This window comes from Pavona decussata, unplaced genomic scaffold (assembly GCF_977016875.1).
Source record: "Pavona decussata unplaced genomic scaffold, jaPavDecu1.1 SCAFFOLD_280, whole genome shotgun sequence".
NCBI lineage: Eukaryota > Metazoa > Cnidaria > Anthozoa > Scleractinia > Agariciidae > Pavona > Pavona decussata.
In genome coordinates this window covers 614016-631809 of record NW_028145681.1, presented here as the reverse complement: position 1 = coordinate 631809, position 17794 = coordinate 614016, and the positions used below count along the sequence as shown (strand labels likewise).

General features: G+C 43.4%; 2 protein-coding genes across 2 annotated transcripts; one reads left to right on the top strand and one right to left on the bottom strand.

Annotated features, from left to right (window-relative positions):
* Positions 1-1214: 1214 nt before the first annotated feature.
* LOC146455316 (putative gamma-glutamylcyclotransferase CG2811) lies at positions 1215-5312 on the top strand. Its single transcript, XM_085094396.1, has 3 exons — positions 1215-1264; positions 2778-2994; positions 3888-5312. The coding sequence occupies exons 2-3, from the start codon at positions 2803-2805 to the stop codon at positions 4197-4199; spliced, it is 504 nt and encodes a 167-aa protein (XP_084950522.1). The 5' UTR covers positions 1215-1264; positions 2778-2802; the 3' UTR covers positions 4200-5312.
* LOC146455315 (leucine-rich repeat-containing protein 45-like) lies at positions 5272-17791 on the bottom strand. The gene is made up of 3 exons (XM_085094391.1): positions 16754-17791; positions 16142-16290; positions 5272-7928 (listed from the first exon to the last, which is right to left on the bottom strand). The coding sequence occupies exons 1-3, from the start codon at positions 17514-17516 to the stop codon at positions 6756-6758; spliced, it is 2085 nt and encodes a 694-aa protein (XP_084950517.1). The 5' UTR covers positions 17517-17791; the 3' UTR covers positions 5272-6755.
* Positions 17792-17794: the final 3 nt, after the last annotated feature.

Sequence of the window (17794 nt, the reverse complement as noted above, 5' to 3'; positions counted from 1 at the left end):
CAGCTAAGATTTTCGGAGCGAAATAAGACCAAAGGTTTTCGGAAAATGGACAAAAATGCCCTAATAATTTCAAAAAGACTCAAGTTCCCCTAGAATGACCGAACAGATAAAAATATTATAGCGCGGCTTGAATTGAACCTACAGAGCTTTAAAAGCACTCCAGATAGCCTAAAATTGCGTTTCAGAGGATCTGAGAGAAAACTGTTGTTGGGTGCAGGGGTGCCCCTGTAAACTCAGCATCACTCCGCAAGAGGTGGACGTTTTTCTTGTTGGACTTGTTGGATGTATCAAAAATTATGAATTCCTCACTCCGTCGCCTCTCGAGACTACTGTTTGGCAGTAAATAACGGATTCTATGATCATTTTTCACACAGCTTTAGGCCGTTTTTCTTCTCTTGACTTACAGCAATTACGACTAGAGGGCGGGGGGAGGTGGGGGGCCCCATACGCTTATGGAAATACGGTAGCGTTTCTTCTAGCCAGGCGAGAGGTGCATGAGAAACAACTTTCTAGATCTGTTTTGTCCTCCAGGTTTTGCACTACAGAGGATCGAAATGAAGTGCACACAGGTCATTAAATTTGCTAAAATGTCCAATAACTCTTCAGTTGCTTTTTCTTCTCGGTTCATTGTTTAGAGTCTGGTTAAACTGTGGGACATCGTTTCTTTCCTGTGTACATTCCAACGAAAGGTGCGGTTTATGAACGTACTGCCTAAATTTCATTTGTATCCTCTTTGAGGCAGAGACAGAGGAGGACGCCGACGGCTGAAATTCTGGCTATTATCAACCATTTCGGTCTGCAATTGGGGCGTAGAAAATATTTGAATGTGCTACCGTCTATGACTAAAATTGGGTATGGTCTCTGCGAGAGCATGTCAACGGACAGAGGTTTGCAAGGTGGTGGAGCAGCATTTTTTTTTTTTTTTTTTCTGAGAATACAATAATTTTTCGGACCTATGAAAGAAATCAAGACTCTGAAACATCTATCTAGGAGCGATCACAGTCCTGCCCCAGAACTCCCTCTCCGGCATATGCAGATGAGGGTAAGAGGGTGTTGTGGGACAGGACTGTGCCTCGTGGATGGTATATGAAAGGGACACACTTTGTATATGAAAATGATGTATTTAATAGGGTAAGGGTTTGGATCTTGAATTTTGAGTCCACCCCCCGCACCCCCTCCAAGTGGTAAAGGGGAATCATGGTGTGTACATACATGAAGGGACCGACGGTTTCCCTACTTTCATGGTGTCCGTGGCATTCTTCTGGTAAGCGTTTGTCTTTTTATAAACTTCAGTAGCATTCCGCACGAAATTTGCTCTCGCATAGTCGCTAGTTGATTACCAAGTCGATCATTTTAATGTCCTCAAGCTAGAACTTCGGCGATTTTTGAATAAGGCTATTAAAAAGACGTAAAAATCCGGGCGGAAACGTCTCGTCTTACCTGGTACTAAGTCAAGACAAAAAGTATTAAACCAGAGTTGCTGTTTTTACGGGGACTAAACTTCAAGGGAAATAGGTGGAACGTCAGCTACTTTTGTCTTTTAGTTACCGTTTTACCCTCAGGGGTGGGGTAGGGTGACTTCCCTGTCTGGAATGAGGATAAACTGGGATCCTGGTGCATTTCATAATGTTTCCCCCCGGGGGGGGGGGACTCCTACACAAAAGTGGCGGGGTGATCATCGGAAATTTTTAAAAGAACCCCTAAGAGGTACCAGAATTCTGTTTTGTGAGTGTGGTCTGAACAATTTTTTACCCCTAAGATCAAGAGGTACCAAATCAGTTGACGGACATTATACTTCTTATCAAAATATTTACAAATGTTCTCTGGCTAAAATTTAAAAAAAAAGAAATCTGAGCCTTCAGCTGTCAAACTGCAGCCTTTGATGGACAAAATGGAACAAACAATAAAAAAGGTTTAGGCTAAAATAATAAAAGGAATAATGCGAAAATAAAAGACATTAATTATACTTTCTCTCACATTTTTCAGCTCAATACCCTAAGAGGTACCACCATATCTCTGATGGAAGTCATTTTAGATTTTAGCACCCTAAGGGGTACCAAACCATGAATTTTAGCTCCCGAAAGGTATGATGATCACCCCTGTCACTTTTAGATGGGAGTCCCCCCACCCTTGGAATGTTGCTAGACACATGCGGCTGAGTGCACAAATTATACCCTAACTCTATTTTTCGACCTTGAGTTAGTACTCAAATTGCATAATCCAAAGCAGCCCTCAATACAAAGCACAAAACTTGAGAGACTGACAAGAAAAATAGACTAAATAGATTTGTGTTTGGTGATGGTATTTCAGACCTACACCCAGACACTAGCTCGTCCCTTTTCCACGTGACGAAAGTCTATCTCCTGCAGTCAGATCAGTAGTCAAGCAATAACCCAACTTCAGACCAAAAGATGGTAAAAATATTTAATGGCGGAAATTGCTCAAAATTCATATTCTTTTGGGATGCTCATACATTTCATGATAATAAGGGAGACAGTGAAGAGTGACGTCACACTTCACAGTTACTTCTCCCACCCCTCAGGCTTTATGCCTGCCCAATTCTCTCCTTCTCAGTACCATCCACATAGGCTGGGGACATTAGGCAATTTGAGTTCTGAGGTTCTTTGACCAATGATTGGTTGCCAGGAGGGACTCTGGATTAAAGAAACTTTTTCAACCAATTACTGGCTAAAGAGCAGCTGAGGACTCTGGGTATGTGAGTGGGGGCAAAGAGAAATAACAATAATTTATTACTACATCTTTATTATCAATGATAGGCCTGGTCCTCAAGAAACATAAGCAATGGAAGGATTGATAAAAGTTTTTGTGTATGGCACCTTGAAAAAAGGATTTGCCAACCATTACTTATTGCAAAATGGCTTACACGGAGTGGCAAGATTTATAACAACAGGTCTGACAAAGGAAGCTTTTCCACTTGTTGTTGGTACGGATGCATTCATTCCTTTTATGCTGCCCTTGAAAGGCCAGGGAAAGGTAAGCAAAACTTACAACATGCTTACTATAAAGTACACTGTACATATTAAATAATTTTATTGTAATTGTATCTATAACAAAATGCTTGATTGTGATTGGTTCTTAGTGGTCAGTTTTATTCACTCTGAAATCATAAGACATAGAGTGACAATTTGATTGATATAATATTAGCAGGGGTCTTAATTATGGAAATTTATTACATCATGATTACAAGATTACAGACTGAATTGGGATGACACAAAGTCTTGTTACCAATAAAATGAAAAAGACAACTTACTGCAGTTATACTTCTATGAAAAAAGAACCTACTAGTAATGTATCCAGGTACAATTTCCTTTTTTTTTTCAGCAGTACTTGTAATGATGCTGACTATCTAATGTTAAAACTATTGAGCAAATAGTGACCAACATGTAAATTCTCCTCAGATTATCTCTTCTTGTTTAAACATTCAGGTTATGAGAATAAAGAAAATGATCACTAAGGATATAAATTAAAATATCTTGATTTTTACATGAATTCTCCCATGGCCAACTATTACCATAATATAATAATTATTTATGGAGGAAAGCACTTGAGGAGAAAGTTCATGTTGATACCACAGCTTAAAGGATGAAATGGGGTCAAACTGTTTTAATTTTTCAAATGAATTCTCTAAACATTACCACAAGAAAATATATGGAGACAGTAAAGAGGAAATCCATGTTGCTGACATTGCTGTTTTTACGGTTCAATGGATTTTTAGACCACAACAGCATGAAAAGCATGTACCCTTCAACACCACCCTTGCCTGTTGACTTATATAAGGCAGTTCCCTACCTCCTTCCCTGTATTTGCAAATGATAACAACAATGGACTGGGATAACAACTTTTTTTCGAACACTTTTGTTTACCAGCAAGTTCACGGTGAGATTTATGAAGTGGACAGTAATGTTCTTAGTTCCCTGGATGAATTAGAAGGCCATCCTACATGGTACAAACGTACACCGTGTGAGATAATAACAACAGAGAGAGCAACAGGAATTGAAGCTGGAGATGTCATATCATGTTCTGCTTACTTATTAACAGACTTCACAGAAAAATTTCTATCGCAAGAGTTTCTTAGTGAATATATTCTTGAGTACCACCTTAAAACATATGTAAAAGGTAGCAGTAGAGATAATTACTGTGATGTTAGAGGCCAGTCTCAAGACCTTAAACAGCAATGAATTTTTATTGACTGGAAATTTCTCATGCAATTACAGTGGGTACTATTTTTTGGTAAAATTATGCAAGATATTTGTACCATATTTTAACTTAACTTGTAATGTATACAGCAAAGGTGTCACTTGCATTTTGCAGAACCTTAACTAATGTAAATTTTTCGTTGCCTCTAGGCAATCATAGTACAGGATAACATTTTAAAATTTATCAACTTTTGGTTAAAAATGCCGCACACAACACAATTCTACATAGCATGTGTCTTGTGAGGAATGATTGGTTTTCCCCTAATTTTAGCCTGTTTACCCAGCATTTGTGTGGCTTTCTCCAGGCATCAAAAGCACTCAAACATCACTACAACTGGTTACATTCATGCAGCCCTCATGCAAGCTCAGGAAAAACTGTCATATCAAACACGCACAAGATAACTTCAACTTTCAATAACGTGCAAACTTTGAAAAGTTACTCAACCAACCATGTTTTTCACTGCTGTCAATCATTGCAGCAGACCTTTTCAAAAACAGACATTTAGCTCCAAGGGGTCAAAATGTCATGTTCAAAATACGCTGTGATTGGCAAATTTTTCTCCACTTTGTCACGTGTTTTTGCCACCAGGCAGATGTTACTGTTATTATAATTGACTGTATCAAAAAAAGTGTCTGAATCTGAATCAGTGGCTGGGTTTTGAAGCTTAGAGTTTGCATTTTATTGAAAAGCACAGCAGTATGTTTATATGAAGGAGCAGCAAAACTGAAAACTGTGAGTTTAGTGAGCTACGGAAATTCATTTTAAGACCATGCAGAGAGCTGTGACACAGGCTATGGATAAATATCTGAAAAAAAAATCTGCCAGAGCTTTTGGAAACAACACATGATGTCTGTAGACAGAATTATAAATATTATGCACATTTTTGGGCCACAAGGTTATTTTTGGTGCACACATACATGTCCAGTGGAGGAAGGAAAAGTTTCAAAAATGTTTATGTACCTTATGCATAAGCAACACTCCTGATAATAAATAAATTCCAATGTTCATAAAAATAGTTCTTAGGTAAACACACTCAGTTTAACTAATCTGATGTAATGTCCTTCTAAATATTGTTTTATTAAACAGTTTTTAAGCAGAATAAACTGTATGAACACCCATATAAAAAATATTATCGGAGAATGTGTAACATGCCAGTTCTTTAAAAATACCCAAGCCTATCTTATAAATAATGCTTTATAAGCAAGGTGTTATTTATTGACAAACAACTGCGTTGAAGTCACTACAGTGGAACCCTGATTTTACGATCGTCGATATAACGACATTCCCAATTTACGATGAACATTCTGTTCCGGCTAGAGTAACTTATAAATCGGAAGTTCCGTTTACGATGATATCCCGATTTAACAATAATGACTCTGCTGTATGATTTTGCTGTCCCCTTGCCATGTCGTAAAATCAAGGTTCCACTTAAATAAACTATCTAGAGGGTCTGCATGGCGTTAATGGATAGCTCAGAATTGCCCAAAATTTTAACTGTTAGCTGAGAAATGGCAGTTTCTTTTACTGATAGCTGAGGAAACTTTTAGCATAAAGTGAGACGCTTGTCTAAACTTTGCCTGAAAATAGTCAACAAAATTAATTACAACATGATTTTTACTTGCAAATAACTTTCCAATAACTGTAGTAATAATGACTAGAGAAAAGGCAGTTAACGAAAATGGCATGGAGCACCTCACAAGTTGTGTCTGAAAGTCATGAGGTCATAAAGTCTTGAAAGGGATTTTGAATCACTTGAAAGTTATTTGAAAATCTTTGGATGATGCTGAACAGTTTTCCGCTAATAAAAGGAAGACCGTTTATATGATACAAAACCAAAAAACATGAGAGAAGTAAAAGTGAACTTAGATCCGACAAAATTAACTGATAGCTGAGAATGGCTAACTGACAACTGAGAATCCAGCACCCCATGTATACCCTCTATCAAGCATTACTTTACAAATTATACCCCATTGAATTCATATCTTTTTTAAATACATCTTAAGCAATAATAGCCATTGAACACAAAGGCCAAGAAAAAAAAGCAGTACTGTAGTTCCAATTCCTAACCACCCGTCCACCCCCACTCCCTTTTTTGTCTTTTTGACCCTCGACTTCATAGCACACCGTGTGGTTCAACTCTACCAGTAGTAAAAACAATAGGTTTAGAAAAGGTACAAACTCAACATACTACATGTAATCCTACTCTTTTGCCAATTTTTTGGGATAGAAATTTTCTGGCAGGTGGAATTTTGGGGGTGGAAAGACTTTGGCATTGGGTGGTGAAGAACAAACTTTTTTGGTTACCATCAGAGCCATTGGACTTTTTGGGAGTCCAGTTTTAGTTTAATAGGACCCTTTTGGGGTCTAACAACTTGGTTGTATTTGCTCGGCTCTGTCACTTAAATTAAATACACCTGAGTTCCCCCTGGGAATTAGTTTCATACTTTCCTAATAAAATTTTGGCTTTCAAGACCATCAGAGCATGTGTTCTCTTAAGGTTATTTTGAAAGGCTAATTATTTAATGTGTTGAGTCACACTAGGTTCTGTACGGTGACCCTGGCCGTGAAGCATTTTTTGTGCTTGACACATAGCTATAAATAGCCTTTTCGAGCAGTTCAGCTCTTTTCATCTCCTCATCATGAATTCTTTTAATGTCATTTTCTTTAGCTCTCAGCTGTTCATTCAGTTGTTCTAACTGGTTGTCTTTCAAAGACATGGCATCTTTATGCCTTCTGGACATTTCAGACATTTTATCTTCCAACTCTGAAATTCTATCTCGAAGCTCAGCCTGGGTCTTTCTCTCTGAATCAAGTTCAAGTCTTGATCGACTCACTTCATTCCTATAGTCAGCGTCTCTGTGTTCCAACTGTTGTTTTAGAGTTTCCACTTGCCTCTTCAGCATCTCATTATCTCTGTTCACTGTGCTAAGCTGTGACTGCAAATCTGTGATTTGCGCCATTTGTTTTGTGTTCTGTAGTTGTAGTTCATTCTGTGATGCTTGCACCTGAGAAATGTGATCATCGTATTGTCTTGACCGTGCAATTTCTTCTTGTTTGAGCCTTGTCTTAGTGTTACGTAGCTCTTCCTCTGATGTCAGCTTCAAAGAAACTAACTGAGATTTCAAACTGCTCACTTCCTCTTCAAAAGTATTCCTCTCCTCTTCTAACTTTTTCATTTTCTCCTTGGAGGCTTCGCGGTATTCTAAAGCTTTCTGCTGTAGTTGATTTAACTCTTTTTGTAATCTGTTTTCAGTGCTCAGTAACTCTTCCTGGAATTTTTGATCACTTGCTTTTCCTTTCTCAGCAAACTGCATTTCCATACCGACCATATCTTCTTCCAAGCTGCAAATTTTTTTCTCTAAGCTCTTGTTCTTTCTTTGAAGGACATTTATAGTGTTTTCTAACTCTTGATTTTTCTCCAGGACTTCATTTGTTTTCTTCCTATGTTGTTGGTCTGATTCTGCCTTTCTTTCTTTCTCCTCTTGTAGTTCTGTTGTCAAAGTGTTAACAACCACTTTTTGCTCTGAAAAATTTTTCCTTGTAAGAAGCAATTCTGATTCAGCAGATGCAAGTTTTGCTGATAATGAATCAAATGCTGATTTTCTTTCATCCAATGCCAACTTTAATTGATCGATCTGAATCTGAGTACTTCTGCTAAGCTGTTCTTGACTGGATCTCTGTTGAATTATTTCTTCCTTTAAATTTGAAACCTATGATAAAAGATTTCTGAGATTAAAATACTGTAAAATTCCAAAGCCACTCAAATCTCTGACACTGTAAAACTCTTTCCAATAATAAGCTCTTCCTAAAAGTCCTTTGAACAAATATAATTACAAGGTAGCCTAGGATTTACGTTCAGAATTTTTGTGTAGTGTTAGAGCTTCACAGTATTAAAAGCACAAACATGAGGTTGCAGATTCATATGGATATGCCTCAATTAACAACATCAGGGTGGAGTGTGGAATCAAGGATGGCAATATATCACAAAATAACATTGCAGGAATTTGAACATGATAAGGGATTCTTGAAAATTAACAGTTTTTTTCATAGGGTTAAATGTAATTTAACTTAGTTAACGACTTGGAGCAAGTTTGCTCCGTGGTGGCGTGGCGTAGCAAGGCGTTAGCGTTTATTGGCGTATAGTTTGAGCACGGGTAGCACATTAGCGTTTGGGCATTTGTTGTTACACTATTGTTTGGGGCCTGGTTCAGGTCTGCAGGCAGTTGCGTGGCCAGCGGTATTCTCTTGCAGTTTAGGCGTGCTCCTTTGCACGTGCTCGGAAATTTACTCTACTCAGCGTTTTTCGTGGCGTGGCTAGTTTATCGCGTTTTGTTGGGCTTTTCTTTCGTTTTTCATCGAGGTTTTTTCTCTAAAAGCGTTGCCTTAGCGGTCAGCCTTCGATTTATTCTCTATAAGGGTGGTTTGACTGTCAGTGCTCGTTTTTTGGTGAGTGTTCGGACGCGTTTTGTCGCTCGCATCGTGTTGGCGTGTGTTGTTGTTCATTCATTGCTCGGCTCGCATGGCTCATCCGCGCTCAACTTACAACAGTTTGTCGGCGGGTGTAATCCCGTCTACATGCACTTCCCCCGTGCCCCAATTCCCGCTAAACTTGTGGCGAAGATTACGAGCGGTCAGTTCGTAGATTTAGCGGACTTGTTGTCAGCAAATCTGCGGACGGCAGAGCACGAGCCGCAAACCTTTTTGGACGGCAAGTTGGTGGTCTCTAAAAAGCGCCGGGCGGTTGAAATACAGGACATATTGACCTGGACCGAGGCCTTCACTATTTTTCAGATGGTGATGTGTGCGACCCATCCCCATCGTTGGCCAGACCTCACTAAATATAAATTGCTCATCATACAAACGGCTCGGCAATCAACGAGTAGAGCTTGGATGGAGTATGATCTTGCTTTTCGCAAGGATGCTGCAGCAACTGGGGCTTCTGACTGGTCGAAGATGAATTTGGATTTGTATAATTTTCACTTGCGGTCGCCAGGACCCATCGCCAACCCCCAGTCTTCTACTTCCCCACCCGTTACCGTGTCAGCAAGCCGGGGCTACAACTCCCAACCCCCTTACTGCATCTCGTGGAACAACGGGCAATGCCGCTGGCCTTTCGGGGAATGCCGTTATCGCCACATTTGCAGTTCATGTAACAGCGACCACCCCAGGGTTAGCTGCCCCTTTCACCCCCCAGGGGTCGGTCGCTCACGTTCCCCTTCCCCTGCCAAGGGGGGGCGGTACTGAGAGGATTACAAGTCCTCCTGCTTCTGGTGTACATAGTGTAAATAATCTTGTTCCTGTTGCTCCAGACCAGCACCGTGGCTTTTGTGGCTCAGTGGCTGTGCCTTCTTCAGATTCAACTGGTTTATCCGGAAGTTTGGTTCCTGTTCATTCGTTTTCTCCATTAGTTCCAGTACATTTGGTGTCCCCGTTGCAGTTATCCCAGTTTCAGGCAGAGTTGTGTGACTATCCAGATCAGACGGCAGCAGACTATGTTCTTACCGGTCTCCGTGAGGGCTTCCACATTGGCTTTGAGACCTCATCAGTCACCCTGCGGTCAGCCTCTTCTAACATGCGATCTGCCCTTGTCCACCCATCTGTCATAGATGCTTACCTTGAGACAGAGGTTTCATATGGAAGAGTTGCCGGCCCATTTACATCGCCTCCTTTTCCTGACTTGCACATCAGTCGTTTTGGAGTCATCCCGAAAAGCAACCAGCCGGGTAAATGGCGTCTCATCTTGGATCTCTCTTCACCAGAGGGCCACAGCGTTAATGACGGCATTCCAAAACCCCCCTTTTCAGTTCAGTATGTCACGGTTGACTCCTTTATAGAAGGCATTATGGCTAGGGGCCGAGGAACTCTTATGGCCAAGTTCGATGTGGCGAGCGCCTATCGCAATGTGGCTATTCATCCCCAGGATCGTCCGCTCTTAGGAATGGTTTGGCGTGGCAAATACTACGTTGACATGGCTCTCCCATTTGGTCTGCGTTCAGCACCCTACATCTTCACTGCTATTGCAGACCTGGTTCAGTGGATGCTGACTCAACACTATGGAGTTGACTTCCTTCGCCATTACTTGGATGATTTTCTGACCTTAGGTCCTCCGGCTTCCCCAGTCTGTTACAACAACTTACAGGCGTGTATCCAGTTGTGCTCTAGGTTAGGCCTCCCCCTTCACCCTGAGAAGCTGGAGGGTCCCTCTACTTGCCTCTCCATCCTTGGTATTGAGCTCGACTCCACCACAATGCAGGCCCGTCTCCCAGCGGAGAAAAGAGAGAGGATCATTGCCCTGCTGGGTACTTGGTCGGGTAAGCGGTTCTGTAAGCGGCGGGAGCTGGAGTCCCTTATTGGCCACCTCCACCATGCATGTAAGATAGCTCCTCAGGGAAGGACATTTCTCCGACGCATGATTAACTTACTGTGTACTTTCAGGCGCGATGACCATCCCATTAGACTGAACCAGGAGTTTCATCGGGACTTGACATGGTGGCAGGAGCTGTTCCAAAGCTGGGAGGGTCTCAGTTTCTTCCTTATGCCTTCGTGGGCCCCCCTTCCAGATTTCCAAGTGTCATCAGATGCTGCAGGCTCTCTGGGCTATGGAGCTATCTTTAACAACCAGTGGTTCTTTGGTGCGTGGTCAGCTTCACAGCAGCCTCTCTCAATTGCATACAAGGAACTGTTCCCCATTGTTGTGGCGGCGTACTTGTGGGGACCTGGGTGGGCGTCACGGCGGGTCGAGTTTTTATGCGACAACGAGTCTGTGGTGGCTGTTCTGTCTTCTGGTACCTCCAGAGACCCTGACTTAATGGTTTTGTTGCGTTACTTAGCATTGTTGGCAGTGCGCCATTCATTTTCCTTTACTGCATCTTCAATTCGTGGTAAATCTAACCCAGTTGCGGATGCTCTTTCCCGTTTCCAGTTTCAGCGATTCAGGCACTTGGCCCCACAAGCCGAGCAGTCTCCGATGACAGTCCCCCCTGCTCTACTGGAGGCGTTGCACGTCATGTGACGGAGAGATGCCAATTTTTCCTTTACCAGGGTCTGGCCCCGTCTACACGTCGGGTATACTTGTCCGCCCAGCGTCGCTACTTTGATTTCTGCCGTCAGGATGGCCAGCTGAGTCCAGATGGTGCTCTTTTGCCAGCTGATGAACAATCGCTCATGCGGGGCTCGTGGCTGGGTTGTGGGTAGGGCAGGCTTATGGGGTGTTCTACCTACCTGGGTTTGGGTTGGCGGTACCAGCCCCTGGCTCCTGGGCACCCAACCTCCATTTGCGACATAGGCGTTAAATAGGGTTAAATGTAATTTAACTTAGTTAACGACTTGGAGCAAGTTTGCTCCGTGGTGGCGTGGCGTAGCAAGGCGTTAGCGTTTATTGGCGTATAGTTTGAGCACGGGTAGCACATTAGCGTTTGGGCATTTGTTGTTACACTATTGTTTGGGGCCTGGTTCAGGTCTGCAGGCAGTTGCGTGGCCAGCGGTATTCTCTTGCAGTTTAGGCGTGCTCCTTTGCACGTGCTCGGAAATTTACTCTACTCAGCGTTTTTCGTGGCGTGGCTAGTTTATCGCGTTTTGTTGGGCTTTTCTTTCGTTTTTCATCGAGGTTTTTTCTCTAAAAGCGTTGCCTTAGCGGTCAGCCTTCGATTTATTCTCTATAAGGGTGGTTTGACTGTCAGTGCTCGTTTTTTGGTGAGTGTTCGGACGCGTTTTGTCGCTCGCATCGTGTTGGCGTGTGTTGTTGTTCATTCATTGCTCGGCTCGCATGGCTCATCCGCGCTCAACTTACAACAGTTTGTCGGCGGGTGTAATCCCGTCTACATGCACTTCCCCCGTGCCCCAATTCCCGCTAAACTTGTGGCGAAGATTACGAGCGGTCAGTTCGTAGATTTAGCGGACTTGTTGTCAGCAAATCTGCGGACGGCAGAGCACGAGCCGCAAACCTTTTTGGACGGCAAGTTGGTGGTCTCTAAAAAGCGCCGGGCGGTTGAAATACAGGACATATTGACCTGGACCGAGGCCTTCACTATTTTTCAGATGGTGATGTGTGCGACCCATCCCCATCGTTGGCCAGACCTCACTAAATATAAATTGCTCATCATACAAACGGCTCGGCAATCAACGAGTAGAGCTTGGATGGAGTATGATCTTGCTTTTCGCAAGGATGCTGCAGCAACTGGGGCTTCTGACTGGTCGAAGATGAATTTGGATTTGTATAATTTTCACTTGCGGTCGCCAGGACCCATCGCCAACCCCCAGTCTTCTACTTCCCCACCCGTTACCGTGTCAGCAAGCCGGGGCTACAACTCCCAACCCCCTTACTGCATCTCGTGGAACAACGGGCAATGCCGCTGGCCTTTCGGGGAATGCCGTTATCGCCACATTTGCAGTTCATGTAACAGCGACCACCCCAGGGTTAGCTGCCCCTTTCACCCCCCAGGGGTCGGTCGCTCACGTTCCCCTTCCCCTGCCAAGGGGGGGCGGTACTGAGAGGATTACAAGTCCTCCTGCTTCTGGTGTACATAGTGTAAATAATCTTGTTCCTGTTGCTCCAGACCAGCACCGTGGCTTTTGTGGCTCAGTGGCTGTGCCTTCTTCAGATTCAACTGGTTTATCCGGAAGTTTGGTTCCTGTTCATTCGTTTTCTCCATTAGTTCCAGTACATTTGGTGTCCCCGTTGCAGTTATCCCAGTTTCAGGCAGAGTTGTGTGACTATCCAGATCAGACGGCAGCAGACTATGTTCTTACCGGTCTCCGTGAGGGCTTCCACATTGGCTTTGAGACCTCATCAGTCACCCTGCGGTCAGCCTCTTCTAACATGCGATCTGCCCTTGTCCACCCATCTGTCATAGATGCTTACCTTGAGACAGAGGTTTCATATGGAAGAGTTGCCGGCCCATTTACATCGCCTCCTTTTCCTGACTTGCACATCAGTCGTTTTGGAGTCATCCCGAAAAGCAACCAGCCGGGTAAATGGCGTCTCATCTTGGATCTCTCTTCACCAGAGGGCCACAGCGTTAATGACGGCATTCCAAAACCCCCCTTTTCAGTTCAGTATGTCACGGTTGACTCCTTTATAGAAGGCATTATGGCTAGGGGCCGAGGAACTCTTATGGCCAAGTTCGATGTGGCGAGCGCCTATCGCAATGTGGCTATTCATCCCCAGGATCGTCCGCTCTTAGGAATGGTTTGGCGTGGCAAATACTACGTTGACATGGCTCTCCCATTTGGTCTGCGTTCAGCACCCTACATCTTCACTGCTATTGCAGACCTGGTTCAGTGGATGCTGACTCAACACTATGGAGTTGACTTCCTTCGCCATTACTTGGATGATTTTCTGACCTTAGGTCCTCCGGCTTCCCCAGTCTGTTACAACAACTTACAGGCGTGTATCCAGTTGTGCTCTAGGTTAGGCCTCCCCCTTCACCCTGAGAAGCTGGAGGGTCCCTCTACTTGCCTCTCCATCCTTGGTATTGAGCTCGACTCCACCACAATGCAGGCCCGTCTCCCAGCGGAGAAAAGAGAGAGGATCATTGCCCTGCTGGGTACTTGGTCGGGTAAGCGGTTCTGTAAGCGGCGGGAGCTGGAGTCCCTTATTGGCCACCTCCACCATGCATGTAAGATAGCTCCTCAGGGAAGGACATTTCTCCGACGCATGATTAACTTACTGTGTACTTTCAGGCGCGATGACCATCCCATTAGACTGAACCAGGAGTTTCATCGGGACTTGACATGGTGGCAGGAGCTGTTCCAAAGCTGGGAGGGTCTCAGTTTCTTCCTTATGCCTTCGTGGGCCCCCCTTCCAGATTTCCAAGTGTCATCAGATGCTGCAGGCTCTCTGGGCTATGGAGCTATCTTTAACAACCAGTGGTTCTTTGGTGCGTGGTCAGCTTCACAGCAGCCTCTCTCAATTGCATACAAGGAACTGTTCCCCATTGTTGTGGCGGCGTACTTGTGGGGACCTGGGTGGGCGTCACGGCGGGTCGAGTTTTTATGCGACAACGAGTCTGTGGTGGCTGTTCTGTCTTCTGGTACCTCCAGAGACCCTGACTTAATGGTTTTGTTGCGTTACTTAGCATTGTTGGCAGTGCGCCATTCATTTTCCTTTACTGCATCTTCAATTCGTGGTAAATCTAACCCAGTTGCGGATGCTCTTTCCCGTTTCCAGTTTCAGCGATTCAGGCACTTGGCCCCACAAGCCGAGCAGTCTCCGATGACAGTCCCCCCTGCTCTACTGGAGGCGTTGCACGTCATGTGACGGAGAGATGCCAATTTTTCCTTTACCAGGGTCTGGCCCCGTCTACACGTCGGGTATACTTGTCCGCCCAGCGTCGCTACTTTGATTTCTGCCGTCAGGATGGCCAGCTGAGTCCAGATGGTGCTCTTTTGCCAGCTGATGAACAATCGCTCATGCGGGGCTCGTGGCTGGGTTGTGGGTAGGGCAGGCTTATGGGGTGTTCTACCTACCTGGGTTTGGGTTGGCGGTACCAGCCCCTGGCTCCTGGGCACCCAACCTCCATTTGCGACATAGGCGTTAAATAGGGTTAAATGTAATTTAACTTAGTTAACGACTTGGAGCAAGTTTGCTCCGTGGTGGCGTGGCGTAGCAAGGCGTTAGCGTTTATTGGCGTATAGTTTGAGCACGGGTAGCACATTAGCGTTTGGGCATTTGTTGTTACACTATTGTTTGGGGCCTGGTTCAGGTCTGCAGGCAGTTGCGTGGCCAGCGGTATTCTCTTGCAGTTTAGGCGTGCTCCTTTGCACGTGCTCGGAAATTTACTCTACTCAGCGTTTTTCGTGGCGTGGCTAGTTTATCGCGTTTTGTTGGGCTTTTCTTTCCCTCCCTTCCCTCCCAGTAGTGTTACCTTGTTATTGTTGGGGATTGGTGTTGGGGGTTGGTTAGGGTTAGGGTTAGTTCGTTGTCTTATGTACTCATTATTTTTCCACTGAGCTTTTTGTCTCAGTGTGACGGGTGCTAGGGTTGGGGCTGGGTTGCGGGCGGGGCTCGTGGCTGGGTTGTGGGTAGGGCAGGCTTATGGGGTGTTCTACCTACCTGGGTTTGGGTTGGCGGTACCAGCCCCTGGCTCCTGGGCACCCAACCTCCATTTGCGACATAGGCGTTAACAAGATGTTATAAATTACAGATAAACCACAACCTCAATTTTGACCACAATTTTCAAGTCAAAAGGAGTGGCTTATCTGCCCAGTGGTTACGGCTATTTTTTCTAAGCAGAATCAATGGTTTGTTATTCTCTAAAAGTACCCAGGGTTCAGGGTTCTCACTCATAATACCTCAAGAAAAATCCCAGGCCTTGCCCTTAATAACAGACTTGGATTATTGTACATATTACAAATCAAAATTATATGTTGCAGGATTTTGAAACATGTTTTAAACCTCAATGACAGTGTAGACTGAAGGCACTGTTGAATCATATGACAAGAGTTGTACATAGCACTTATATAGCAATTTTTACAATAACTGTCCAAATTTCCGCGCGCTGATTGGCTCGTAGCTATTGTCTATAAGAGTACAGACAATAAAAATGACGTCAGATGTAACGCGCGCGCTTTCTCAACGAAAAAAACAGCGAATTCCGCTCGTACTTTTTCCATGTTATTGTAAAAAACAAATTGACGGCAGTTTTCTATGGTCTATACCCTTATAGGCCATAAAATGACGCCATAAAATGTCCAAAACTTGGCAGTGAAACCACTCGCCTGCGGCTCGTGGTTCCACTTGAGTTTTGAACATTTTTTGACGTCATTTTATGGTCTATAAGAGTATAGACCATAGAAAACTCCCGTCGATTTGTTAAATACACAAAATTATTTACAGAAGTTGTGTGCAACAGTCAGAAGCAAAACTTGCATCATCTAAATAAGGCTGACTTTCAATTTTATTGCAAAAATAAGAGATACAAACCTCTTGACGTTTGCGTTCCTCAACCATTTCTAATTCTCTTGTTAATGCTTCAGTTTTGAGCCTGTGTTCTTCAAATGTTACCTGCCTGTCACTATTCTGTTGAATGGCAACAGACAAAGCCTGAATGATATCTTGAGGAATGTTATTGCCTGCAAGACAAAATTTAAATGAAGAATCAACAAGAAATTGTAAAAGGCTGGGGTTAGCGTGCTTGTTGCAGCTGAGTTTCGTTTATTGGGCTTTGCACAGAGCAAAATGTCTGTCTGTAAACACAGTACTTAATGCCTGGCTAATTTGAGCAGACTCAACAATGTTTCATAGAAAACTCACACTCAAAATTTAATTCTTTTGCCAGCCTGTGAAAACAAGTATTGATTAACCATTTGAGCTCTTCTGCTCAAATGGTTAATCAATAATGAAATGTCTTCTGTTTAGTTTTCTGTTGTATCATTGTCTCAGCATATTAACATTTATTATCTTGGTATATTTTAGTTTTTATAATAACGCTTTTATATTTTTATCACTGGTAATTAATTTTGGAATTGTTTGTTTATTAGAGATAACAGCGTTATCCTTCTTGTTCCTCTCCTGGCTTCCAAACAAATTTCTCACCTGTTAGCTCCAATCCTATGAGCCTTTTGTTGTATTTTAAGGCTTCCAGCAGCTCTCTTCCTCCAAGAAGGCCGATGTTATTCCATCTCAAATCTAAACCCCTCAAACATTGATTCCGTTTCAATGCTATGGCAAGTTGGCAAGCGCCTTCGTGTGTAATCTGATTGTTCCTCAAATCCAGAAATAGCAGAACTTGATTCAGAGCTAATCCCTCGCAAACAGCTTTCATTCCATTGTCCCACAAACCAAGTGAGTTCCATTCAATGAGAAGACTCCGAACACATGTATTTTTCTTGAGAAACTGGCCTAACATTTCTGCTGCTCCGGAACGAATGTTGTTGCCTTTCAAATTCAACCTTTTGATGGCTTGGTTATCCATCAAACCCCGCAGAAGGATCTTGCTAGACTCCTCGCTTAGTAAACAGTCAGAAAGGTTAAGCTCTTCAAAAAACAGATCATCAGCAAGAGCTGAAGCGAGGGCATTACAATCATCTGGAGACAAATTGTAACCAGAAAGATCCAACTTTGCCATTCCTTCGGAAGTCAAACTCGACACTTCCCCGGCCAAGTCACCATCTAAGTAGCTTCGAATGTGATTTGAAACACCCTCTAACGGGTATGTGTGTTGTTCCCTGCATATCCTGACATAGCGCTTGTGAAACTCTTCCATCTTCAAGCTGTTGTCTGTAAATATTTTCCCTTGCAATTCACAGACACTTGAAAACAAAGAAAAACGGACGCTGCAACAAGTGGCAACGGTCATTCAAAAAAACTACGTCAAGTATGCCACACAAAAAGTCTTCAGAACAGAAAATATAGGCACGCATGGAGTGCAAGGAACCCTCTGCCGAGATACTGATTTTCTCGAGGGAAAGTGTGGTAAATTCTTCTCTTGGTGTTGTGTTGAATCGATGAATCGATGACCATTTTATTAATTCATTTATTTTTTATCTGGCGAAAATCTATATCGAGATGGGAAAGATCTTGTTTTTATTCTTTTAATTCATTCTTTTCCATCCCAATGGTTACAGCCTGCTGCCT

Bases quoted from the DNA above. Each gene is read 5' to 3' on its own strand.
- LOC146455316 (XM_085094396.1), top strand. From the start codon at position 2,803: ATGGAAGGATTGATAAAAGTTTTTGTGTATGGCACCTTGAAAAAAGGA. The intron at 2,995-3,887 runs GTAAGCAAAACT...TTTGTTTACCAG, and splicing joins CCTTGAAAGGCCAGGGAAAG to CAAGTTCACGGTGAGATTTA.
- LOC146455315 (XM_085094391.1), bottom strand. From the start codon at position 17,516: ATGACCGTTGCCACTTGTTGCAGCGTCCGTTTTTCTTTGTTTTCAAGT. The intron at 16,291-16,753 runs GTGAGAAATTTG...TTTGTCTTGCAG, and splicing joins CATAGGATTGGAGCTAACAG to GCAATAACATTCCTCAAGAT. The intron at 7,929-16,141 runs GTTTGTATCTCT...CTTTTATCATAG, and splicing joins AGGAACGCAAACGTCAAGAG to GTTTCAAATTTAAAGGAAGA.